Source organism: Corvus brachyrhynchos, unplaced genomic scaffold (assembly GCF_000691975.1).
Source record: "Corvus brachyrhynchos isolate BGI_N302 unplaced genomic scaffold, ASM69197v1 scaffold167, whole genome shotgun sequence".
NCBI lineage: Eukaryota > Metazoa > Chordata > Aves > Passeriformes > Corvidae > Corvus > Corvus brachyrhynchos.
The window spans coordinates 106,214-133,147 of NW_008239547.1; the positions used below are offsets into that span (position 1 = coordinate 106,214).

At 35.3% G+C, this 26,934-nt stretch overlaps 1 protein-coding gene across 1 annotated transcript in view; it reads left to right on the forward strand.

The window, feature by feature from the left end:
• MALRD1 (MAM and LDL receptor class A domain containing 1) overlaps window positions 1–26,934 on the forward strand; it is a 238,264-nt gene that overhangs the window by 81,521 nt on the left and 129,809 nt on the right. Inside the window, exons 21-26 of the mRNA XM_017741406.1 lie at window positions 8,804–8,813; window positions 9,535–9,691; window positions 13,138–13,248; window positions 14,126–14,339; window positions 17,881–18,128; window positions 20,382–20,679. Of these exons, the coding sequence (XP_017596895.1) occupies window positions 8,804–8,813; window positions 9,535–9,691; window positions 13,138–13,248; window positions 14,126–14,339; window positions 17,881–18,128; window positions 20,382–20,679 (1,038 nt within the window). The remainder of the gene's footprint in view (window positions 1–8,803; window positions 8,814–9,534; window positions 9,692–13,137; window positions 13,249–14,125; window positions 14,340–17,880; window positions 18,129–20,381; window positions 20,680–26,934) is intronic.

The window sequence follows — 26,934 nt, forward strand, 5'->3', positions numbered from 1 at the left end:
GGTGCTCTGTCTGGTCTCTGCAGTGGTTGTGGCATCAGCAAGATGACCTCTGGCATGTCAAAAACAGATGTTGGCCACTGCTCTTTGCGCTGCGTTATCAATCCCTGCTACTAAAAATTCTCATCCTACTTTTACACTTCTTTTCAAGCTGACTTCTCCTTTGAAATCTGGCTTTGTAATTAATTTGGTACTAATTTAGTTCACGGTGGTCATCCTCTTGATCAGTTTTAGGTGAATACCTTCTCAAATAGTCTTTCTTCACACAACTAATTTATGCTCATTTTTCTACCTTACTAGCTATGGTTAGTTGTAAACTATTGCTACCAGTTTTGTTATTGTTATTGTTATTGTTAATTATCGTTGTTAGCTATTGCTCTTATCCCAGCAGTTTTACCCACGGGTGGGCAGTACAAGTTAACACAATAGGTCTTGTGAATCCTGCAGTCATTTAATATTTGACTAATGCAGTTCAAAACTACTGTAGTTAGAGCTAACTTCAGTTTAGTTGGTATTTTATTTACCATTTATTTTGATTTTACCATTTTTCTGGTAAATTATATCACCTCATATTAAAATGTAAAATATTTCTATTCTCTCAGTGAAGATTTGTAAATTAACATTGCATTCTAGGTAGATTGCTTAAGATAGGTACTAGCTCCCTGGAAGATACTCCTTTCATTTAACTCAAGGAACAAAACTTAAGTTTTCTGCATGCCCCTTTGGTTTTAAATGTGTGAGGTTTGTTGTTTTTTTTTTTTTAATTAAGTAAGAAATGTGTTTTTAAAAGATGCATTAATCCAGTTAAAAGTAACAGTAAGATTTATTGATAAAAAACCCCTACAGATAACTAGCAAATGTATTGAGTACAAACAATTTTCAATGTAATACAACTTCATTAATAAGAAAATTTCTGTGCAGTGTATTTATTCTGAACAGAAAAATACTTGCCTGGTTCTAGTGACACATATGTTTACTTCCTGTGACAATAGCCCATAGAGTGCAGAGATGGTCTTTAAATTAAGACCACTCCAACAAAATCTTTGCTATATTGCTACTAGTTTCAAATTACATTATATTGCATTTAATCAGCCTGAATTCTATCACTATTAAAGAATGAGCTCAATATGTTAGTTTCACTGTGCACTTCATTAAAATTACTGCATTTTTACAAAAATCCCAAAACAACAATACCAAATCCAGAAAAAATCATTCAACAATAGCAAAGAATTGCAATGCTACCTAGTTGTTTCTCGGTCTCATGTGAAAAGGAAGTATATTCCATAAAAAAGAGCAACTGTTTACAATAAATTAGCTGTCAAATCTTTCATTGACTGCTCTTTAATTGTTATATATTAGCCAATACCAGCCCTGTATGTGTACTTAGTAAATCCTCTCACAACCTTTCCACTATAGGTTTGAATTGGCACAGTGATACATGGAATTGTATTACTGGTTTTCAACATATTTTCAGGGTTTAATGCAACAAACAGTATATTGAAAAGGACTGATGAAAAGAGAAAGTAAATGATCCATAGAGATTGCAGTTTTCAGGCAACTCTGTAATGTATTTCTCTTGTGGTGTCTCACATGAGATGCAGTTTGGTTCTATGGTTTCCCCCTTCCCCTTGTTTATTGGTCTGTAGAGAAGTACAGAAAATAGATCCTTCCAAATTACAACAGGAGATGCAGAGCAGCAGTTTTGTGGAATTAAAACCCTGCAACATTTAGTTTTATTTTCTCATCCATTTTCCCCAAACTTCCATGGAGTTAGATGAGGCAAGCTGTGTTACTGTAATCTTGTATGTTTACAAATTAAAATAAAATATGCATGACTACATATAGAAATGTTTGGATTCATCCTGATTCAAGAGTAGCTGGCAGTGCAGCTTACAATGAGTTCTTTCAGCAAAAATATATGTGAATACTTGGACTCAAACCATCTGCTTCCCCAGAATAAGTACTTGGGCTAGCCACATGTAGACTGGTGAATTGTGAGGTGGAGGTGTGAGTCTTTAAAGCTGTAATTACATTAATTAAGTGAAAGTAATTACTTTGGAAATAGTGAGAACAGCTTGTATGTGTATATATAAACCAAAGGCTGGAGGATTAGAAGCCATTTTGGGAGTTTGCCATGGGAGCCTGGCTTGAGATAGACAGTCCCTGGCTTGAGCTAGAAAAAGTCAGTTGTGTGTTCTACAAAGGACTAGGAGGCATTGGCGTTGTGCACGGAAAAGACCAATATTCATGTATGAATGTAGAGCTCCTGTGACATGTTTCTATACTTAGCAAATGGAATTCTCTATTGCAGATTGGTTTAGAAAAGCTATAACAATAAAAGTAGCAGTTTGTGTAGGCTTAAACAAGTGTACAGAGTTGACACCAGCAAATGGATAAGTCTATCAGTTTATTTCCTTTTTAAAGAATCTGGATAGGGATGTAGCAAATTCTTTGACATTATTAATGATATTTGGGTACAACTGTTAATTGAAAACTTTGTAGTCACTTAATTGACATGATAATTCATGCACCAAATCTAATGAATCAAACCAAAAATGGATGCAGAAATAAAATTCTAAGCTGACATGATAATTATTGCTGTGTAAATAGCTCCCCTGATGAACATATTTTTAACCCATGTGTCTTGCTTTTGTGTCTGCTTTTCAGACAATCATTATCAGAATTCAGGACAGGAAAATCAGGCAAAATTAAAGTTTTTAAGTAATATACTTAAGAAGCCCAGCATTTTCAACTATCAAGAAATGCTTTAAATTTGAGAGTCTAAGAACTTCAAAATAGGAGAAAAAAAAATTAAGTATTGTATATTTGGTTTTACTTGTTTGCTTGGGGTTTTTTTTGTTTGTTCGTTGTTGGTTTCTTTTTCCTTGTTTGTCTAACTTAAATAATACCATTTACTTTTAAGAATAAGATAATGGCCAGAAATTATTTGCAGGATGATGTCATATTATTTCAGTGCAAGTAATCATAATTTAATCAGACCTAATTTTGTACAAAGAAAGAGAATGTACCCAAAGTCTTTTTTTGCCTCTTATGTTAGGATGCCAGAGCATGGGATTAATCTCATAATGAAAATAAATTAAAGTGTGAAGACTTTAATCATTCTGTGTCAGTAAAACTTTGCCAATTCATTTTCTTTCTGGAATTCGTATTTATTATATAAAACAAGGCATAAAAGTTTTATGTGATACACTTGGAGTATGGTCACAGATAGAAATTTTCTTCTAGAATTTTGACTCTCAGGATCCAATAATAAACATACCATGCTTTTATTTAGTACAAGAATTCCTTCTCACACTTCTGGTGGTTTTCTTTTGAGCAACTTTCCGATGTCAGTGTCCAGTTACAGGCCTCAGTATGACTTGTGTTTTGGTGTGTTAAGCACCTTTGGTTCCATTCAGTTTGAATTAACTATTGAACTCAATCTTGTATTTGTGTGACAAGGATAGAATTTTTTTCTCTGTGGCACTATGCAAGGAACTCTGTCTGTTGGCATTCAGCTGTAAACACAAGTAGAGGTTGGCTTCTGCAGTAGGAAATAGCTCTATGGCATCCTTTCAGAAAGCAGTCTTCCAAAAAATTTATGTCTGCTTTATTATGGCATGACAGTCATATTATATTTTTTTGTTTCTGAGTTTATTATGCCGTAATATTAATTGTTAATGGATGTGAGAGATTACTAGGAAAAAGAAATGTTTCAAATCATAAGAGAACTTACTCTTTTTTGGAATAACCACATTAAAAGTAATTTATCCCATATGGCTGTAAGTGAAAATCTGCATTCCTAACAACTGTTCACTCCCTCTTTTCTCTTTTAATTTTTTTTAATCCATACTGAAATGCTTACATTTCATTCAAGGAAAACTTTCCTTTCTTTTTTTTCTTCTAGTTGTTAGATACAGATTTTAGTTACTGACTATTTAAGACCTATTAATATTTAAGTGGTTGGAAGTGTTCAGCACAGAAAATCCTTCTTTCATGCATAGAATTAATTAAATTATTGGAGTTCTTATTGTCCTTTAGGAATATTGGAAATTACATATTTCATAACATTTTAATTTTGAATATATATTATTTTTCTGAAACAACATCCTCACAGCTGCAACAATCTTTATTCAGGGAAGAAATTTTTTTAAGCCTATGAATATGTTATATGTCAAACTGCAAGAAGAGGTCTGTGAAGGTTTTGTTCACATATTGTGATCTATAATAGGGCATCCTATATTATCTACAGCAGGATAAGTAGTCAAAGTATTTCTGATGTAGACACTGAATATCTAACAAGTACAGATAGGAAAGAAACAAGGTATTTTTTTTATCATTCTCCATCCTTCTCATCGTAAATCTTCTCATGCTTTGTAAAGATTTGTGCCCTACTATATTTCTTTCAGATTCACAGTCACTGTAAACCTTAAGTAAAACCTTGGCACTGTCCACCACGAGTACCCTCTCCTTCCTATACACCTGTGGCCTTCTGGCTGAACTAATGGGCATAATGGGTAGTGCATTGAGGAGCTGTTACCCACACCACAAAGGAAGTGATCAATTTCTTTTTGAATGAATTCTTGCATATTCAGGTGTCTTTCACTTCTGAATTTTTGTAGCATTTTTTGTTATTCCTCCAGGAAGATGCAATGTTGTGGGAAATGTTAGGGTTTGGTTTTTTTTTTTTTTTTACAGAGGATTATTCTATTTTTATATATATATATTTCTATAACACTTTCTGTAACAGTTCTAAATTTTCTCTGCTCACCTTTGAGCAGTTTCCCACGTTACAGACAAATTTCAAGTAAAAGGCTGAATATCTACATGGCTTCCCCATTTTACACTTAATACTGAAGTTACATTGGACTATATATGAACACATAAAGATTAAACTGTCCTCATTCTTTGCCTGTTTCCTTTGGAATATTGTAATAATTAATTTTGAATGCTATATATTTGTATTGCAACTTTTTTTGCTAGAAAATATAACAAGTTTTCTTTTTATACCCTCTTAAATTTTTGCCAGAATTTTCATATCATCTGGTTTTGACACTATAAACAAGAATTAATAGGAGTCAACAGAAAATGAAGTTAGTATGATGGAAAGGTCAAAGTATCACAGTTTACAACCACCTTTTGTCAAATATATAAGGCATTAAAATATCAATGCTATATTCTGATGACAGTACAAGAAAAAATGACAAAAATATAAATATTTTCTCATAAATATGTTTTTTAGGAATTAAAAGGTTAGAATTTAACTCTCTATTAGCTAAAATTTTTTCTCAGAAATCTTTTGATGAAATGTTTTTAGCTAGGAAATTGTAGCTAATCTAGAAAAAAAAAAAAACCTGCTAATGAATTAACTTTAGCAGAACTACTGTCAGGTGGTTACTTATGCTTTGGGGGAAAGAAGCTAGAGAAGAGAGTTATCTCCCCTAGCCTCACTACCCTGATAAAGGGTGCCAAGGATGTGGAAAATGCAAACTGAAGCCACTGTCTTGACTGATTGAAACCATCAGCTTGAGCTTTGATGTCCCACATTTTCCTGATATGTCCAATATCCCACTATCCTTCCCCTTTGGTCAAGAGAGCGCTTCTGTTGAAGGTCACCTAGTGCCCTACTGGGTGTTCTTGGCCACTATTTTGGTTTTTTCTCTATACAGAAACCCATCTGTTCTAATTGCAGGTCACTCACACCTGGCAGATCCCGGACAGATGGTGGTGGAGAGCTGAGGAACACTTTCAATGCATAATAGGTGCAATAGGTGTGGGGCTCTGATTTGCTACATAGATACTGCACAGTGTTTATGGACACAGAGAATCAGGAAAAATGGAGCACGTGGAGGCTGCTGCTTTCTGAATTTTGAAGTTTAGTAGGGTATGATGATCATTGGGATACTTGTAACTCTGACTAAAATTTCCCTCTCCAGTTTATGTTTCCTGTTTGTTTGTTTTTCTCATTATTGCTGAGATTTGGAAGGAAATCAGAACTTCTTAGTGAAAGGGAGTTGTTTCTTTTCTAATCAAGTTTAGCCTTCAGTCCTAGGGAAAAATAATGAGTAAAGGCTATTTTATAAGTCCATTTAAGTGTTTAATCAGACGTTCTCAAACAATTTGTAGAAGATACACGGACGAATTAACACTTTAAAACTGAGAGATGTCCAACAATTCATTAAATAAGAGTTTGAACTTGCTGTACAAGACAGCATCTGAATAAGTTTCGATCCACTTTCAGACACTGCAACAATAGACAATTAGTACTGTGAAATGTATAATTCACAGCATGAGATGTGACTTGATAGCAGTGCCAGATTTAAGATGGGCCTAATTTTTCTTAACCCACCTAAAATTTCCCTAATTAGTATATTCAGTTCATTGTGTTCTTTTGAATGCCTTGAAGGGGAAAATGCGTGAGGATTCTTCTATGAATGTCCATTCTTTGCCAAATACAGTTTAAAAAATATTTGAAATATTAAGGTATTAACAAAGATAAGTATGCAAATATAGGTCAGTTGTTCATGTTGAAAATTTTATATCCATTACAATGCTGTGAATTTCCCTTTGAAATTAATTAGGATTTTTGGACTGGCACAGGAGTGTCCTTGTATAGGGAATGCTTCTAGTACAGAGGTAAAATTAATTATTTTCAAAGGGTAAATATCTAGATTTTAATGACACCTAGTGTAGCTGCCAACTAAGAGGTTTTCCATGGGTTAGTTTTCTAAATTGACCTGAGCTCTGCAGCTACTGGCAGGGGGGCCTGCCTATATTCTGCTGAATTTCAGCACTTACATAAGAGCTATGCTACAAGCCAGATTTATTCACTATTATAAATGTTGAAAAATACCTTGTTTTAAAGTTCTTACCATTAACTTATTGAGGTCTCATTAAAAAAAAACAAACCAAAACACAAACAAAAAAATACTCAAAGGAGCCTTTTTATGGAATAGGAAAGAAATGAATTTAAGGAGGGATCAGTTGATTAACTCTCATGATGAAGAAAGTTATCTTCTCCAAAGATCACTTAAAAAACAAAGGTTGAGGGTGAAGAGGTGAAGAACATCATCTGAACAGAGTAACAGAAACTGATAATTTATTTTTATGGAAAGCTTCGGAATACCTTCTTACTAGTTTAAAATAAAAATGGGCCAGGTAAGAAAGAAATCCTTTACTTCCAAAGTCAGAGCTTGACAAACTGAACAGGTGATTGCGTGTAAGTTAATTGGCTTTCTTCAAACTCTTTCCTGTAGATCATGCACCTCTCTGGAAGTTCCATGCAGGCTTCTATACCAGGCAGCTTAAGATTTCAAGACAGAGAAATTACTTTGTTCTGTGAGCAAACATGATGCAGGTTAATTTTCACAAGAAGAAAGCTTTCCTTTTAAACACGGATAGGTCGCAAGTACATTAGTCTTGTAGTCCTACAAAACTATAAAACTATAAAACTTTCCTTGATAGGAGTGAAAGTGAACAAGGATGCTCTTCACATACTTACCCATCCCCTTCTGATCCCTCCATTTCCCATTACTTGCTCACATAACCTTCATATTCTTGTAATCACATACCACCACCATGTTTAATGGCTAGCACTGTGAAGTGTTTCATACAGGGGACTTTCGTCTGGTTTACTAGTTTGAAATGTGATACTATAGCAAACACTGAAACAAGGTCAACAATTTGCAGTGACGCCTGTCTTCTTAAGATGGGCTATGGGACAGTAGTATCTGGGCAGAGGTGTGATCTTTGACCTGCCTTCAGGTCAAAGACGTCTGACAGAACATACCAATGAGAGATGGATGATTGAATTTCATCATGGTATTGATTGTACCCTGCCACTATTTCAAACTGATCTCACTGAGAGGCATGGCTGTAATACTGAATACTCTGGAAAGTATGAGGTCTGCAAATGCTATTTGCTTTTCAGAGCTTTTTATCATTCTTCTTCTTATAGTCCTTTTGAATGCTGTTGTAAATACAGTGCAGACACCCTTGGACCATTGAAGGCATGAGTTCCCAGTAGCAGAGTAATTCTGAATTTTTCAATATTTTTGCAAACCTTAAGAGAACTGGATCCTATTTTACCTCCAAGCCAGGCTCTGGTAGAATACTCAGCACCAAGGCAAAAAAGAAACTTAAAACTGCTACCTTGAAATAACAGCTTTCTTCAGCAGAGAGAAATAAATGAATTGTCCAAATACACACTTCTTGAAAGGTCTGTAACCACGAGTTTTCAAAGCTTTCAACTATTAGTTATATAGCACAGGCAGTTTATTTGGAGAATGTTTTATATACTTAGGCTAAAGGATGAGGTAAATGCATGCAGCAATTATAAAGATGTCTGAGTTGCCAGGATTCAGTGATAAAAAAAAAGCATCAGCAGCAAGTCTCTCATCTGTCTTTTAATGAAAAGAAAAACAAGATCGTGGAGAAAATCCTGATTTCCACAGATCCTTACTCTTCCCCCTAGGATTCCACCCAGACAAACTTTGGTCCCTGCTATGTTTATGAGCAGTTTTCAGTGATCTCACATGTAACATATCTGACTATGCAAAATGAAGATCTGTCCCATTAAAATGTTGCCTTTTTAATTGTTTGTTTGGATGGGTGTTTTCTTTCCTGGTGCGACACCAGGGGAGGTAGAAGCAGTAGTGCAGCTAACAAGCAGTGAACAAGTCCCTGATTTGTGAGGATTTTTGAAGGCCTGTTTCTGAATCTATACTATCAAATTCCCGACCCTTCCCATTAGGCAGGATTTTCAGATGTCATGACATCTTTGAGCATATTGTGTTTCTCTTGGCAGTGCTTGCTGGGTATGGTCATTGTCCTCTCACAGCTGTAGTCATACAACTTTACAGAGTGGTTGCTCAGAACCTGGCCAATCAGGAAAACCAGAAAGAAAGAAAAACCTAATATCAGCACCTATTTAAAAACATAGTCTCCATTGTCAGGTTTGTAAGCACTTGTTGGAAAGAGTCTTTTGAGGAGTACTGAGCGTGAAGCAACTCTGTTGGAGAGAAGAGAATCTTAGCTTTGGTAAACAGCTGCATTTTATTTTGGAAAGTAAGGGTTTTAGGGGTTAAATCTTAAGTACCCAAAACACTAAAACTGTACTTCTGGTCCCTCTGTACCCTCAGAGTCTGATGCGTGCTTCAAAGACAGCTTCGTCTTTCCCAGTAGCTCAGGGGACAAAATTTCACCCAACCTGGATTTTCTTGACTTTAGGCCAGGATCAAACCTTCTAATTTCCCTGAGGAAATAGGGCAGTAGGTAAAGCCAGAGTCCCTCTACCCACATCTACATGATCCTGTGGGTTGACTTCAGTTCTTTTTTTTCCTTTTTTTGCCAATATCTGATATGGAAATACTAGCTGCCTTTGCAAGGGTTTTTTTTTTATATATATATTCTGGCTACACACTAAGTTGCATCCAGATAGTCAGACAGCAGATGCTATCTAAGGAAATATTACAATCATAAATTAATTATGATGAAATGTTTTGTTTTAATAAATTATAACCCTTTTTCTCTGAGCAGGTGCACTGAAGAAGGCTGGTATATCTTTGCAGACAGCTCAAATGGAGAATTTGGTCACACAGCTGACATTGCTACCCCAGTTATCTCCCTTACAGGGCCCAGATGCAAAATCATATTCTGGAATCACATGAATGGTTCAACAGTAGGTTCTCTGGAGGTATGGAGGTGCTCTTTGTTCTGTTTTTCTGCATGAAATTACTGTGAGAAAATTGATGCCCTTTCTTTTTTTTAGTTTCATTAAAGCCTAGGCTGTGAGTAAATGAAAATGAACAATTGCTAACACTCTACTGCTCTCAACATGTTATGATCAGAAGGAAGCATGAGCTCAAGTAGACTGGAGAAATAATTTTCTATAACAACCAAAAATTGTGACTGTTATAGACATGCTATGGTTGGAATTTCCATACAAGAAAAAGCTTTGTGTCACACAGTACCATTTGACACTGAAAAGCAACAATAGGTATTTGGACATCAAGGTCTTTGGCTAAATGTGGGAGCATGAAAATAAGAAGTATCAAAATTTGACATAAAATTTTGTAGAAGAACCGTATTCTTTGAAAAGCTGAACATGTCACTTTCAGGGATTAATTATATTCATGTAAGCAGCATTGAACTATTTCTGTGGCATATAAGCAACAAATTTGCTTTCCCATATCCTTTTCGTTACTCCAGTTAAAATAAAAGCTTTCTGTGAAGGAAATTTAACACATTAGCAGCTTGTATGAGTCACTGAAGAGAGAAATGAAGAAAGCAGCAATGTTGTTCTAAACAGTTGTTTTTACCATGCAGCTCTGTGCTTATAATGGGATCTCCCAGGAATGCTATGAAATACCTACAGCATCAGGAATGGATTGAAAAAAATACTCAGTATTTACCCAGTCACCAGTGCAGTCAGTATCATATCGGATGTGGGCAGTGCATGTGAATTTAAATATACAAATAAATTCTGACTAGCTCAGTTACTCGGAATAACAAACTATAATAAAAGGCTGACAGAACTCAATAATTTTGTAATTCAAAACAAATTTTATGATTTGTTTATATACAAATATGTGTTGATATTAGAAATGAAATCTGGGATGTGGTGACCTACACACCCTGCGTGTGGTTTGCTAGGTATTCAGCGGAAGCATGTTCTGTGTTTTATTGGATTTTTCCTAAATAATTTTTTAAAAAATATAGTTGAATTTCTCCCAGCTAGGTAAAGATCTTGCTAGGCTGCTTGGCAAGCAGTAAAATATTAATTCCTCAGAATCAGTGGGAAATCAGGGCATAAAGATGGTTCATCCTCAGTTTTAAGGCTTGGGACCAATTAACGTGCTTTGGGACCTCTCTGCGTACTCCAGGGTCCAGGGCTTCTTTACAGTGTAGGAACCCATGTCAGTTGGAATCACATTCAAAGAGTGTTTTGTAGGAATCAGCAGAAAATTCTATGGAGCCACGGCCAGTATTACCACCACAAAAGGCAAATGTGTATAGTATAAATTTTTTTTTCCCAGTTTCAACATAGATTACCATTTCCCTGTGTTCTTTAACTGATTCTCCCTCACCCCCCACCTAATTGATTTTAAGAGGTACCAAAGGAAAATCATGAGACCTTTGCACACTGTTAATAATTGCCTGGTTTCAATTGCTTGATTAATCAATTAATAATGGATGTAAGAATAACTCAGAATATAAAACTATTTAGGTGATATCTCATTATTTATATTAAGAAGGCTCTAACTATTGTATGAATGTGAATATTTTCTGTGCTTAAAAGACCTTTAATCAATATCTTCCCCCAAGACTACCGCATTTTTTGGACTTTTGTGTCTTAGTCTGCATCCATGCCATCAAATATCATGTAGGATTGCTGAGGATTTTCCTGCTGTTTGCACGAATGGCTACCTTCCTGTGTTTCTATTATTTTCTTAAACATTGATTTGCTGTCACTTTCCTGAGCAACCTCTGTTTGATTATTTGTTGGAACCTTTTTTATTTAGTTTATGTACTCTGACTTGGCATGGGTAATACTACCAAAGTATTAGATGTGCTTTTTTGTGATGTAATTGAAATGCACAGAGCTTCAAAATGCATTAAGGTACAGGGAAGCCTTGGGTTCTAATAGCTCACAAATTTATGGCCATGTTTTACTTTAAAATTTTAACCTTTATCATGATATGATAGAAAATATGAATTTCTGATGAAGGAATTGGATATATAATAGAGTAGATAATTTACAGTCTGTAAGAGCATGTGCATGTATGTCTATAGTCATACATATATCTACCTTCATATAAATATATAGTTTGTATTTGAGAATAAAAAAAGATATTTTCTTTTTCAGCACACTTTATTCATTCAGATAATATCTGTAATCTCTTTTTCTCTAATATATTTATTTTCACTTAAAATTTATGTCTTCTATGGGCAGATCTTCCTGTCTATAAAGTCAGAAGTTACTTGTTTTTCTATCCAATTTAATATATTATCTATTTGTTTTGTTCCCCTGAAATGAAAGCTCTTTAGTGTGAGGATTTGCTGTTTGCTTGGCAGAACTTACCTGTTATGCAATATCATCTACACTCATGGGACTGCATAAATTTAAAACAAAAAAAAAGGGGTTTTCCATTATGATGAAAAATGCGTGGGCTGCCCTGAGAAGATTACACAGAGTAGCAGTAAATCCTTGAAAGCAGAAGTACTTCAGGCAACTGGTGAATGGATGTTTAGCTCTGCTAGTACTGGCTGGAGACAGAGCTTGACACACTTCATCAAACACCCATCTCGTTATTGTCAGCTCAGTTGAATTTGGATGCCCATGAGGTTGGATCAAAGAATATTTAGGGCTTTCTGCTCATGTTGAAGAGTGTTATCATTCCCCAATTTGCTGTTTACAAGGGTATGGGCTTTTAAAAGTCTTTCATTGCTCAGACAGATGAAATTTGGTCTTTACAAAAAAAGAGAAAAAAATTTATTTGTGGAAGAAACAAAATGTTTCATGAGAAAGGACAAGAAAATCTATCCTGGAAGAGCAGTTAATTGTATGCATGAACAAATATATTTTTCAGTAAGTCTTGTTAGCACTGTTTCCATGTTGTACAACTGAATCACAACCCACTAATGACCAATTTTTATTCATTGCTAGCCACTCTGGATAAATTAATGAGATATGTTAGTCCAGTTAAGGCTCTGGGCTGGGTATGTTTATGAGGAGATCAGAAATTCTCAAAGCATCATTTTCTTAGTATAATCATTTACACTGACATCTCCATTTGTGTCAGATTGGACATTAGGAAAAGGTTCTTCACCCAGAGGGTGGCTGGGCACTGCAACAGGCTCCCCAGGACAGGGGGCACAGCACCAAGCCTGACAGAGTGCAAGGAGCACCTGAACAGTCCTAGTCATATGATTCAGCTTTAGGTAGTCCTGCAAGGAGTAGGGATTTGGATTTGATTGCCCCTTCCAATTCCAGATATTCTATGATTCAGTGAATTTTAAAGGTGGAATAGACATTAGATGTACAAGACAATTTCATATTCTTGTATACAATTATAGGACTCTTAAGTGTGTTGGTAATGGAAATATTTTTTTGTGACCTAGAATTACTTCATTTTTTAGGTACTCTGTAAAAGCAGCAACAAGACTTCTAAACTATGGGCTCAAAGTGGCAGCCAAGGTCCCCAGTGGAACAGAGCAGAAGTGTTCTTAGGAATTCGTTCAAATTTTCAGGTGTGTCTTCATATGTGATATGTTTCCTGGAGAGCTGGCTGTTAGTACTTCCATATTAAGCATTCTTCACCTTCTCATTTCCCTTTTTACACCACACATGTACCTCTCCTCCCGAATAGAAGAAATCGTCTTTTTGGCTGTCTGATTGGTTATCTGAGCAGGACTCAATTTTTGGAGATTGCTCACTCCTCTTTAATCTCAGACTGCTATCCTTTTTTAAGACTGAGAATCCCTTCTATCCTTGAATCCAACTCTGCTTAAAATATTCTGCTTCTTTCTCCTTCGTGTGCAGTAAGTAAAAACATCTGGGTTTTGAAAAAAGAACCTTGAGTATGATGTTCTCTTTGAAATCAGAGCAGATTCCCAAGCCTCTTAGAGGCTTGCTTTGTTGTAGACTTATGAAAAAAAATCCCAAAAAACCAGCTATAGTCAGTAACATGTTTTTAAAAGAGTTACATTTCCTGATACTTCTGTCTTGGAATTTTAATGAAATTTAAAAATTCTTTTTACATTCACAGGAATAAATGATGGATGGCAGACTAGTCTTTTTCAGAGTTACTTTGCAGAAGTAGGTGGTACCCTTGCCATTAATTCAGGATGAGTGGGGACTAGTATGTCTTTGAGTGGCATGACTTATTTCCTTTTTTTTGTGTGCTTGGTAATGTTAGCAGATGGTCCTTCAATAACTGTAGTGACAGATCTGTACCAAATGTAGTACAAGATTTTGTAGAATTATGCTTTGACAGTAAGAACTGACCACTTCATATGAAAAGATTTGTGAGGACCAAGTTCAGTCTCTGTTCTTTTCATGTTGTGTGTATAAGCTGTTCTCTATCTTATCAGTGGCTTACTGTAATAGCTCTGTAATTTTTATTAGGTTATTTTCAGGGCGAAACGTGGTGTTAGTTACATGGGAGACGTGGCAGTGGATGATATTACCTTTGAAGATTGTTCCCCTCTGCTTATCTCAGACAAACCTTGCACATCAGAGGAATTCATATGTGCCAACAAGTACTGCATCCCAAAGAATAATCTGTGTGATTTTGTAAATGACTGTGCAGATAACTCAGATGAAAGCCCTAGTATTTGCAGTAAGTATGGTAGTTTTTTAAATATAATTATCATAAATAACCTGCCTGCTGTGAATTTTTATTACTCAAATATTTCTGACAGCTCAGCTAAGAAAGCAAACAAGAAGGTAATAATTTAATTCTATTCCTTGGCTTTTAAGGATTTTAAATTACTATTATTTAATTTAAAGTCACACGAATGAAAATACAAAGAACTGCTAATGAATTTATTAAAATAACTCAGAAAGCAGCTGTCTTTAAAAGCAGAATATAATTATCCTGCTTTCCATATGAAAAGAATGTATTAAAGCTGAAAAAAATAATTCAAGCATAATGCCTTTGGGAGATGAGGGACCTACCTTCTTAGATATTTCAAGCGTTATCAGGTCTCAGCAAATCATTTTAATCTGGATATTGTACAATTTTGGTTTTACAAGACATATCAAGAAGCAGCATGTGTAGTATCTGATTCAAAGAATGATATTTCCTACCAAATGGCTCCTCCTGGATCACAATATATGGTATTAACATCTCCTTTTTTTCTACTACTACTCACACAATCAAATCTGCATTGTTTGGTACCATATTAACAGTTGCCTCATTTTTCTTAAGATTATGAATTCAGTTTATCAAATTCTCAGTGAATACATTTCTATGAAGCAAAGGTATGCTGATATCCTACAAAAGCTAGGGTACATGGCAAAGGAATCATGTTTTGCAAATTATTTTCATACTATTAAACTACTCAATGATTTCCCGTCCAGGAAGAGTACATCACTAACCTATATGGGACCAGTTCAGATCTTCTGCAATTAAAAATGAGGAGTATTCCAAGTTGTTATTACTCTGTTGAAAAAGGTTCTCAAACTTTGGCTTTTATTTTCTGGAATTTTCAAAAACTGTTTATTCATGGAGTTTTTTGGGGGTTTTTTTTTAGTTTTCTGGATTGTCTGTCTTTCCCATGAAATATCATCAGACAAGTAAAAACTGAAGCATTAAGGGCAAAATACTTCAAATAAACTGATGGGATCTAGTTTTGCAATTACCCCAATGAGGATTTTATTCTAATTTCCCATTGGAAGAGATGAATTGAACCAGCCCTACAAAGTGAATGCTTTCCTCTACCATGTTTTTTAATTATTCTTTTTACGTAACGAAAAAAATTGTGAAATTCTTTATAAAAAATTTCCCTAATTGCATCTTTATTGTAAGCTTTACAGTGAAGCATTATGGTGCTTCAAAAGCATGGGAGTCATTTAATATGCAAGTGCACAATCATCTGCAGTAACTTGAGCTTCTAAGCAGGCTGTCTAAATTCTCTCTTTCATCAGTGGAATAACTTGCTTTCAGGCTGAAGTTCATGCAACTTAAAATCAGTTGTTTGAGTTAGATTAAATAAATTGTCCTGTAGATATGAGTATTTCTCTTTGTTGACTCTAGAGATCCTACAAGGACATCTAAATTTAGATTAAGTAATACCCAATATATACAGCATAATCAGGGATATTAGTGCTCATGCCTTACGGTCTTGATTCTCGAAAACCTGTCTTTAAAATAAAATGGTCAGCTGTATGCATGAATTTTATTGACTTAAGATGGAATTTTTAAATAATGGAAGGAATTTCTTTCTGAATAATATTGAAATATTAAGTAATTAAATCAGCTAAAAAATATGATTATGACAAATTTTATGGGCAGTTGCATTCAGTTGAGTTAATCTACAATTTGGGATTTTCATAAAAGATAATCGTATCATTTAGCACATCAGGTTTGGGTTGGTTTTAATTGTTATTTCAAATGGCATTGTATTTGCAGACAAAGGTAAAAGACAGTGAAGCTAGTTTTCCTAAATAGCTCATATTTTTAAGAAATAGTTTCTAAATTTTTCTCTTTATGACATTCATAGATTAAAATTTAAAAAAAGAAATGTTTTATTTTATTTTATTTTATATGAGCCTGAAATTTTTGTGGTAGCTCTCTGTCCTGTTTTGGTCCATGTCTAGATTCCATGGATTCTAGCTCCTTGGCCTCATTACTGATGCTTCTGAGTTCCTTTTAGTTAAATAAAACTACTTTCAAGTGGCTGAACTTTATAAGACCTCAGAATAGGCTCAGATTTTGTTTACATTTTGGAAGAGACTTTTTTTAATTTCTGATATTGTCCTACAAAATGATCCATACAGTTTCCGAATTTATCTTCAAAGCACTTTCCTTTTCAGCAATAATAGTAAGAATATTCAGGGCACAGTTGAAAGTCTCTTGAAGTCTCTGCTGAAATTCCAGCCTACTTCAGCAATTTTAGTCTTGGTAAACATTAAAATGAATTTATACATTTATAGAGAGAAAAATATACAGAACTTAAACTTGTAGCATGATGAAATTGACTTAATTTATGTGCACAGTTACATGGTTACTCACCATGATGGCTGTTTTGACATTCAGGATTCAAAAATGCATGTTCTTTCGTATAAAAATCAACCAAAATTATGACAGCTTTCTCCTTTTCTAGGCATTAAGTACAACTTAAGGAGAAATGTAGATTATCATAGAATCATTTAGGTTGGAAAAGACCTTTAGGATCATTGAATCCCACTCTTAACCTAGCATTGCCAACTCCACCACCAAGCGCCACATCTACATGCCTTCTGAAGACCTCCAGGGATGGTGACTCAATCACTTCACTGAGCAGCGTGTTTCAATGCTTGACAACCCTTTCAGTGAAAAAATTTTCCTGGTATCCAATCAGCCTTTACTGGTGCAACTTGAGGTCCTTTTTTCTTCTCCTAGCACCCGTTACTTGGGAGAAGACACCGACCCCCACCTCGTAGCAACCTCCCTTCTGCTAGTTGTCAGGAGCACTAAGGTCACCCCTGAGCCTCCTTTTCTCCAGACTAAACACCCCCAGCTCCCTCAGCCACTCCTCATCAGACCTGTGCTCCAGGCCCTTACCCTTCTTTGGACACAATCCGCCAGCAACTTTATTATCTGTGTTTCTATATTGGCTAATAAAATACAAGTGAATTGAGGAATTTTTCAAAAGTAGACTAACTTTGTGTGGGATTCAGCTCAAGGTTATCACACCTGCGTTTATCTTTTGCCTATATGTGTCTGTATAGTGACTGTGTTTTTATGGTGCTCAATACATTCATTTGAATGTATCTGTTCCCTAGATATAGGCATTTGCTCTTGTTCTCACCTGAGCTTAACATGTTCCTTCAGAAAGAGGCTGGTTTTCTGCATGTGTCTTGAACACCCTAGGGAGGTCAATTAAGACCCTAAGGAGCTAAAATAGGTTACTAAATTTGGTTGCATTTATACCAAGGATTCTGTTGACTGTAATAAAAAAAGCACTGAGACCCACCTCATATATATGCAAGTATATCTATCCTATTATTATAGTCTAGAACATTAAAAAAGCTGTTTTTAATGAGATACATGGATATTATTTTTTTATAGTGAAGCTTTTTTTTCCCCATGGATTTGAGTACTACCTTGTACTATATGTACCTAATTAACTACTTGAAAATAAATCTCTTTTCATGTGTGTGCAAATAAATTTCAGGTGCATCTATTGGGCATTGCAATTTTGAGTTTGAACTTTGTGGATGGAAGCAAGATGAAGATGATGATTTCGACTGGCACCTCAGAACTAGCAGTACTACAAAACTGGGCACTGGACCAGCTACTGATCATACACTGCAAGAGCCATCTGGTCATTATATTTTTATAAAGAGTTCATTTTTTCAGCTACCAGGACAGAAAGCTAGGATTTCTAGTCCAGTCCTAAGCAGAAGGAATAAAAACTGCAAGGTATGTGAGGGTGTGGTAGTAGCAGGGATGAAGAATTTGCTTTTTAGATTTCACCAAGGGAGTACTCCTAAAATGATTAAAGATGATTACTAAACTAATTCTTGTTGTAGAGAAGTCAGGATCTGATCTTATTTCATTGAAATCACAAGAAAAGAGATATCTTGGTGCAGGAGAATTGTTCTGGAAGTAAATGAATACTCTGGGAGATTCAGATGAAGCTGACAGTGAAGGTAGTGTCTGATTTACCATGTCTTATGCAACCTGTCCAAAGTAACAAACAACTATTTAAGGGTTTCTGATTTTATGGAGAAAGTGTGTATAAGTGCAGTAGTAATTGATTTTCAGAGGATACAACTGCAAAGGGAAGGGTGTGTGACAGATTTTGTCACCAGCTTTTCTCTGGAGAATGGAGAAGTGTAAGCCTTGATCTTCCAAACCAGTACAGCACATTGTAGTGACTTCAGCTTGAACATTTCCTTGCAAACCTGGAATAAAAAGTTTCCTGATTTTGATAACATCTTTTATAGTCTTTGCTAAAAATATAATTTCCCAGAAACTTTAGCCATGCCTTGTTTTGAACTTCAAGTTCGCCTTTATACATCTAATAAGTAGGTCTCTCAAGAAGATAATTTTGATTAGGCCATTTTTTAAAAAGCTTTTGAAATGAACTGTTTGTGTGATCACAGAAATATGCTCATCAAAGGAAGACTGTCTTAGACTGAAATAGTCCTAAACAATTTACTGGCTATGAAGGTGACATCTCTGTGCAAAATGTCTGGTCGCTTGCCTCTAGTTTCATTTATCTCATACTATTCATGAGGAAAATCAAAACAAGGAAAGAGTTTGTCTGAAACTCGGAAAGTGTTCTGCTTATGTTTGAGATTTTAACCAGTTCATTTTACTGAAATACTTCTGTCTGAAAACTCTCCAAACTCTTTATCGATAAGAAAGTCAAGAAGTATTAAACATAAAATCAAACAATTGTATGATTCAAAAGAAAACTTGACTAATTATGATATTCAGTAGCCATTATATAAATCTATATAAATTATATAAATCTAGCCATTATAAAATTATCTTCAAAATTGGAACCATGTTAATTTTTTATGCCTAAAATACATATATAAAAAAAATTCTGCTTACACAAGTGTGGAGATCTCAGCCTTCTGATTCTAGCATTATATTTGAGAGTATCTCTTTCTCTACATTATCTGGTTTTATGCTCTAAAAACACCTTTTCCATTTTTAACTTCTATGAAGAGAAAATCATGCAAAAAAAATAAAATAACTGAGAATGACATGTTCACCTCTGTACTGTTATGATGTATCACACATCAAATGCAATTAAGTGCTTGAAGCGTAACTATGGGAAACTGTTGCTTTTATCACATGAAAAATCATTTGCAAAATTGTGCAGATTTAGGCACCTTGTACAGACCAAACTCTTGACACCTGTGATGTGGCCTGAAACAGTCAGTCATATTTGTGATATTTTACTTTTTTTGAAGGTTCTGAGCAGTTTTGAAACTTACACGTAGTCAAATGACCAAAGTGAAATTTCTGGTACAGGAAATTGTATGAAGGGAAAAAAATATTTCAAGGTCTGAAACTTCATCTTATAAGATCAGAGAGTCCCTTCAAGTATTTTACTCCTTCCTATGGGTTATTTGAGAAGAAAATGCTAAATCATATATTGCAACAGATTTAGTTTGTGATCTTAGACCCTTTAAGATAAATGGAAAAAGGAACATTTACATCAACGGGACAAGTTTCAGGCAGAGAAAATAAATATACATCAGCAATTATAAAGGGACATGCATGAATAAAAATCTTTTTGATTCTTTTCTAATTGCACGCTCTAAAATCTACATAAACACATTTTTAACCAGAAAATTGTTCAGTAAACTGAAGTTGTTTCATATATTGTAAATGGCACTACTCCATTCCTCTGTTTCCTTATAAAGTATCTTAGTTCTTTTACATTTATATGCAAGAGTCATTCAAAGGGATTCAAGATTAGCTTTTGAAGATTTTAATGCTGGTTTTAAAGTTTGGCTTGTGGAATAGTTAAAAGTTTGCCACTAGTCAGGTTTTTTTTGTTGCGTTTTGATTAAATTACTGTTCGATCAGTAAAATTAATGCCTACTTTGAATGCTACTAGTAATGATCAATTTAAGAATTAGAGCAAATACAATAGCAGAATTTGTCTGAAGTCATGTATTGCATACTTTATGCTCTTGCTTTTGCTTACAGATAATTTTCTATTATCATATGTATGGAGTTCACATTGGATCGTTGATTATCTACCAGAGAACTACATTGAAACATGAAAAAATTCTCCTTAATCTTACTGGAAACCAGGGAAATTTCTGGCAGCGCAAGGCACTGACCCTGTCTGGAGATGGAGATGAAGATTTTCAAGTTGTCTTTGAAGGGATAGCTGGAAAAGGTCCCAAAGATGGCATAGCACTTGATGACCTCACGTTTTCCAGGGAGTGCTTACCATCCCAGGAGTTTTTACCAGCAGAACCCACAAAGCTACCTCCAACAGGTATGTTCCTGCTATGGATAGTCTGTGTAAGTTTGGAAAGAAGGAATAGCAGCATTGCTTTCATTTCTTTGTCTCTCTTTCAAAAGAGAAATAGTATACATATCTTGCTAACGACATGTAGAAATTAAAACACTTTTAGACAGCCCATGAAATTCTAATAAAATTATTTTATTAAATAATTGTTTGGGTACTGAGTCAACCCTTGTGAATCTGCAAAGTTTCTTGTCCAGCCATGTACACTTAGCCAAAATCCTGCTTAATTCAGTAGGATCTATTTATCAAAAGTTGTAAAATAGAGTTGTAGAATAAAGAACTGAATGGGACAGAGCTAATGTGGGTAATTTGCAATAAGGCCAGGAGGCTTAAATGGTTTTTTGCTGGTGGGAATTGCTACTAATACTGCTTAGGCACCATATCCATATTCTGCCTGTGTGGTATGGTGCCAGCATCAGTGCAATTATTTGCACCATCCTCACTTACTGCACTAGGGAAATAAGACTCAGAAAACGTTTGCCAGAAATAATACAGTTTTGATGGGGATGAATCCCAATAACCCCAAGGCAAGAGCTACTCATGAAAGCACTGATGCTGTACATTAGCAATATTTGGTTGGACACAAATGATGAAAGAGAGAATCTTTTTGACAGAACAGGACAAATCTTTTTCCTCCTTCCACATTTATCACAGAGCTACTGAAATGTAACCCCTGAAGTGGAATTTAGGAGATGCATTTTGGTCCTGGGCCTACTACAAATTTCCTGCATGGCTGCAGAAAGTAATTTTATCTTGCTTCTCTGTCTTTCTGATCAATAAAACAAAGTTAATATTTCCCAGTGTCAAGGACTACCACGAGAATGGATCATTAATTTATGCAAGGAACTTTGCTGTGTTACTGCTGCTAATGAGTAGCCTTCCCCTTTAGGATGTCATTAAGCACTGCTCAGGCATTGGGAAATAACACTGATGAGACTACATCAAACCCAAGAAATTGCACTGAACTTCGAGCACAAGATAAGCAGGGAAGACATGGGCAAAATTTTCCAGACATCTCTCTGATAAGGTGCCAGTTACAGTACTATTGGCTTCTTCTGCCCAGCCTGTCATGGAAATTTATTGCAAATGAAATTGGTGTTTTAAAGTTCAGCTTTATATTAACATTACTCCAGGAGGAACACTAGCCAAGGTTTCTGATTCTTTATTTTTGTTGTATTCAGACTCTATCCTCTTAATGGGAGATGCAAGTCCCTGTGGCAATGTTAGAAGTTTTAAAAGCCTTGGTTTTGATAGTAAAGGATGTTCCAAAACACTTTTATGTTTTATAATAAAAAAGCTACTAAAATCTCAGGAAAGAGCCACCAGAGACTGATTTCTTGGTGTAGCTCATCTAAGATGTACTTTGTGAACTTCATAGGTTCACAACACTTTAAGGCAATAGTTTAAATTCACCCTTATAGTAAACCATATTTTTAATATTGAAAAATTTTACTTGTCCAGGATGAGAGTTTACATGACCCACTGAGGGGTTCAACTTACAGCTGCTACTTAGCAGTGGTATCTGTTTGCATCCTTGCTTGAAACTGGGTCTGCTTCTGCCTATAGAAATGCTCTGAACTGTGGCAAAATGCATGCTGGATGTTGTGAGAAGTGCTCTGTAATGCAACTTTTTAAAATAGAACCAGCTAGAATGGCCACGATGATCAGCTGCAAAAATCTGCAGCCCTAGACTTAACTGCTTATATGTAGAAATAAAAGAAAGATTAACCAAAAGTAAAACACTTATATCCATTGCTCAATTTTTTAAAAGTTTCCGAGGATAAAGAAGATCATGCAGCAAAGATCTGTTTCTTTCTTGTCTCCAGCTAGGGAAAATATTTGCTAAGAAAGTAGAAATGCTTCATCTTTAAGAGAGAAATTTTTAGTTTTTGAGGTCTGCTCTAATACAATTCCTTTTCAATTTTTTCTTTTAGATAATCTTTGTAATATACACATCAGAGGAGATCCTTCTGAGTCTTATTGAGCCATATCCCTGTGTAAGACAAGTATACTAGGGTGTCTTTGCTTGTTATTTCTGCACACAGAGTCATATGGCAATGAATGTAGTGTAAAGACAAAATAGAACAGAGTCATTAAATGTTCTCACCTATAACACAGGCTCTCACTGTTCAGAAGAATTTTTCCCTGACTCTATATATAAACACCTTGAAATTCTGCACACTAACAGAAATATATTCTAAGGTGGTTGTTTCTTTCAGCCAAATATGCAGTAATGTTTAAAGGCTGGAAGTGAGCACTGGACAGCTAGAAAAAATAATTTTGATAGTTAGCATTGTAATTTTCTATAAACTACAGGATTCTGTAGATTGTTCTCAACATGCTGCTTAGCAACAACAATGCTGAAGTGCAAAGCCACTGAGAACCACTGAAATTGCTGGGCCTGAGAAACAATAAACATCGTTTTAGGCTGGCCCTTATCAAATTTTCATTGTATTAAGATCAGTTTTTACTCATATGCTACAATGGTACTGTGTGCAGGAAAATGCGAAGACAATTTTGTTCTAGCAACGCTATTTGTGCCTATTGCTGTGTCTCTGCAGTGTGCTAAGATTCTTGAGTTAGATTCAGCCTTATGTAAAGGGCTGCCTGTATCCACATGAGCCCATAAGGAGTCCCTGGCCACACTGAACCTTGTGAAAGTTGCAGTTGTTTCTGTATTTGCTTTGGGTGGTGAGGTTTTGGTAGCTGGGGGCTATAGGGGTGACTTCTGTGAGAATGTGCCAGAAGCTTCCCTCATGTCTGACAGAGCCAATTCCAGCTGGCTCCAGGATGGACCCACTGCAGGCCAGCGCTGAGCCCACCAGTGATGGTGACAGCATCCCTGTGATAACAGATTTAAGAAGGGGAAAAGTTGTTGCACAACAGCAATTGCAGCCAGAGAGAGGAGAGAGAATATGCATGAGAAAGAGCTTTGCTGTCACCAAGGTCAGGGAGGAAGGAGCAGGAGGAGGTGCTCCAGGTGCTGGAGCAGAGATTCCCCTGCAGCCTTTGGTGAATACCATTGTGAGTTAGGCTGTTTCATGGCAGCCCGTGGAGGTTAATGGTGGAATAGTTATCCACAAGTTATCCATGAGTAATATCTTATACTTACAGTTGTTTACAAAGAGACACCATGGATTTCACAACAATTTCCATGATCTCTAAATTTGGTTTTCCTCTCTTCTTTCTATCCCTTCCCTCCTGCAGTGTTGTTACTGACTATAAAAATTGCATATCCCTTCATCAGAGTTTCTGCTCATGTCTCTGTTCTATTCACCTGGGAATACAACAGCTGCCAAGGGCTGCCTGATCAGATTAGCAGGCTACAATAAAGAAAAGTTATTCCCGGAGACTACAGAACTGGTATCTGCTGACTTCAGTTTTGGAGAGAAGACAGTTATTTTCAGCAAATTAAAAGCAATTCACCGAAGTGTGGAACATGTCTTTAAGAATTTTGAGAATATAAGAATATTAACAGAGAATCACATCAAGGTCCATTTCACTTGATATCCTGTCTACTGATGTCAGTGAGATGCTGAACATATATGATACTTCCTCTTAATGTTCCTAAAGTTCCTTTTTAGGAGACCTTATGAACCAAATGTGGTTTTGGATATGTACTAAACCTTAATGTATTTGCCTTCTGTATGGAGCTTAGTTTCCCTGGAAACACATTCAGAAGTATAGCCCCTTCTCACTTTTTGCAGCAAGTTGTACAGTTCTGCCACCGGCTGAGAAAGTGACTCTGTTTTCACCGTCTCCTTTCACTGAAAATAGTGAACAGCCAAACATACCTACTCCATATTGTTCTCTGTGCAATCATCCTTATGCAACACTATACACTGAAGGAGTTTCAACTTATTTCTTACATGGAAACTATTCCATATGTTTTCCTTTCTCTGACTTTTAAAAAAATCCACGATACTCTTTTGGGATTACAAAATCAGGTCTGTGTAGAGCAGTAAGGAAATGAATGACCAGTAGAATGATACTGTAACAAAATGATTCTTTTTCTCTTTTCTCTCTTTCCTGAAAAATCCTAAAGCCTTGATTGTTTTGTCCTTTTTGAACATTGGGCTTTTGTGTTCCTGGAACAGTTTCAGTACTGTGCTGTGTCACTCTTTAGGAGTGGTAGTGATAGGATTTCACAACCTGTGAAAGACGGACTGTGTTATTCTGTGTAACTCAATTAAAATCACATTTCATTGTCACTCAGGATGCAATTAATTTGCTAAACTGTGATTGTTTATCTCCATTGTAGTTGTAGAAAATAACTGACACACCGGTTGGGGCTGGATTATAGGAAAGTAAGTGCCCTGCAATGGCAGCTGATGTCAGGAAGGTTTTTTCAGTTCATAACTAGCACTGGGTACAGCCCCATTAAGCCACTTCCTTTTCACAAAAAGACTTTTCCTATTATTCATAGTTATTCCTTGCTTATGGCACCCTGAATACCTTTGTATCACTGGCAAAGTTTCTTAACTCATAATTCGCGCACTTCCCTTGTGTTTTATAAGTAAACATTAAGGAATATTGCCTTGCTGTTTTTCTGTTCTTTCCTTGTTTGTTTGTTTTTTATGTTTTGGTTGGTGTGGTTTTTTTGTTCCATACTGATTTTTGAATCAAGTTTCTACTTCACAAAAAAAATTAAAATGTATAGAATTCAGTAATCAACATAATTAAAATAAATATACACAAAGTAATAGAACAATCAGGAAATCAGATTTGCCAAAAATATTTCATTTGAAATATTGCTCAAAACTCTAGAGTGTACTCTAAAGGCCAAAGGATATTGCTTACATCACTCTTTTGCAGTTATAATTAGATTTATAAAAGTTTATGGACACTTAAATAGAAATAACTTTGGCAGTTTTTGTAACTAATATATAATTACAAGAATAATAAAATTTTATGCTTCAGTGCATAATATGATCTACTGAAAAGAGGAAAAAAATATCTCTTTATGCAGAACTAATCAAATAACAAAGCATTTATAGCTTCCTTTGAAACAGCCAGCACTGACCATTGCCTGAGAGAACAGGATGTGAAACGAATGAAGTAGAATTTCTAAAGCATTTTAAAACCAGTTCTGGGAAGAGAAAGAAATAAAAACAGAACTGAAACCAAACAAAAATAAAAAATTAACCCTGAAGCAACAACAACAAAAGCCTAAAGAAGCCCAACCAAACAAAGACCCTCCACAAAGCCCCCAAACAAAAACAAGCCTATAAAGAGGACTTATAATTTCTTTTGGAGGACTGATTCTGTCTATAGTTGCCTTAATTATGTACCTCAGGTTGTGAAATTTTTTTTCTTCATTAGTACCTGAACAGCAATATAGTCTCAGATGTAAGTAGAATGAAGTCCCATGCAAGTTGCAACTTTCATTTTTACCTATAAAATAATACAAAAGGTTTCTCATTATGGTATTTTAAAACTAAGAAATCGACATGTTTATTTTTTCTCTCTCCTTTCTGATACAGTATACCATTACTTCCATATTATTCAGAAAAATGGTGGAAATACTGTAGAATATGTGGATTGGTTTAGGAGCTTGATATGAAGCTACTGCTTTTGACTATAAAGTAGTCATTCATACAGGTGACTTGAATTCAACTTCCACATATATTCTCCACCCGTTATGATGAAAATTGTTGAGTGTGAAGGAGAAAAATATACAGCCTACAGATTTTGGTTGTGTATCTTCTAATTCTGTTAAGCTTTTTCCTGTCAAATTCCAAGTCTGTGTAATTATAATCACCGTACTTTATCAATTTAAGTGGAAATACTGCTCTTGTACCACCTTTTTAATTCTACAGTTTCTTCTGATCATTTTTCCTTGTTGGTAGCTTGGACTCTGATTTATCTCCTTTTATTTTGAGCTCTAGACTTACTAGATTGCATAATGGTTTGAAAGCAATGTGCCCATTTGCTAAACTAAAGAAGAAAATCCCATATAGTTGTACCAGTCTAATTTGAAAAATAATGATAAAAATTTAGAATGGGTTGTAATTTCAAAGGAGTTAAAAATATCTTTTCCAGTATTCTGTGGGGATTTAGGACACATTTTAGTCCCTAATCAACTACAACAGTTGAATATACAATAAAGTATGTTCAGTAAAGATAATGTGCAGAAATTTCCCATAATTTATTATAATTTTATGTCAAAGAAACAAATTTTTCCTCTAGGTATTCCCAGACCTAATACCTTGAATGTGAAAT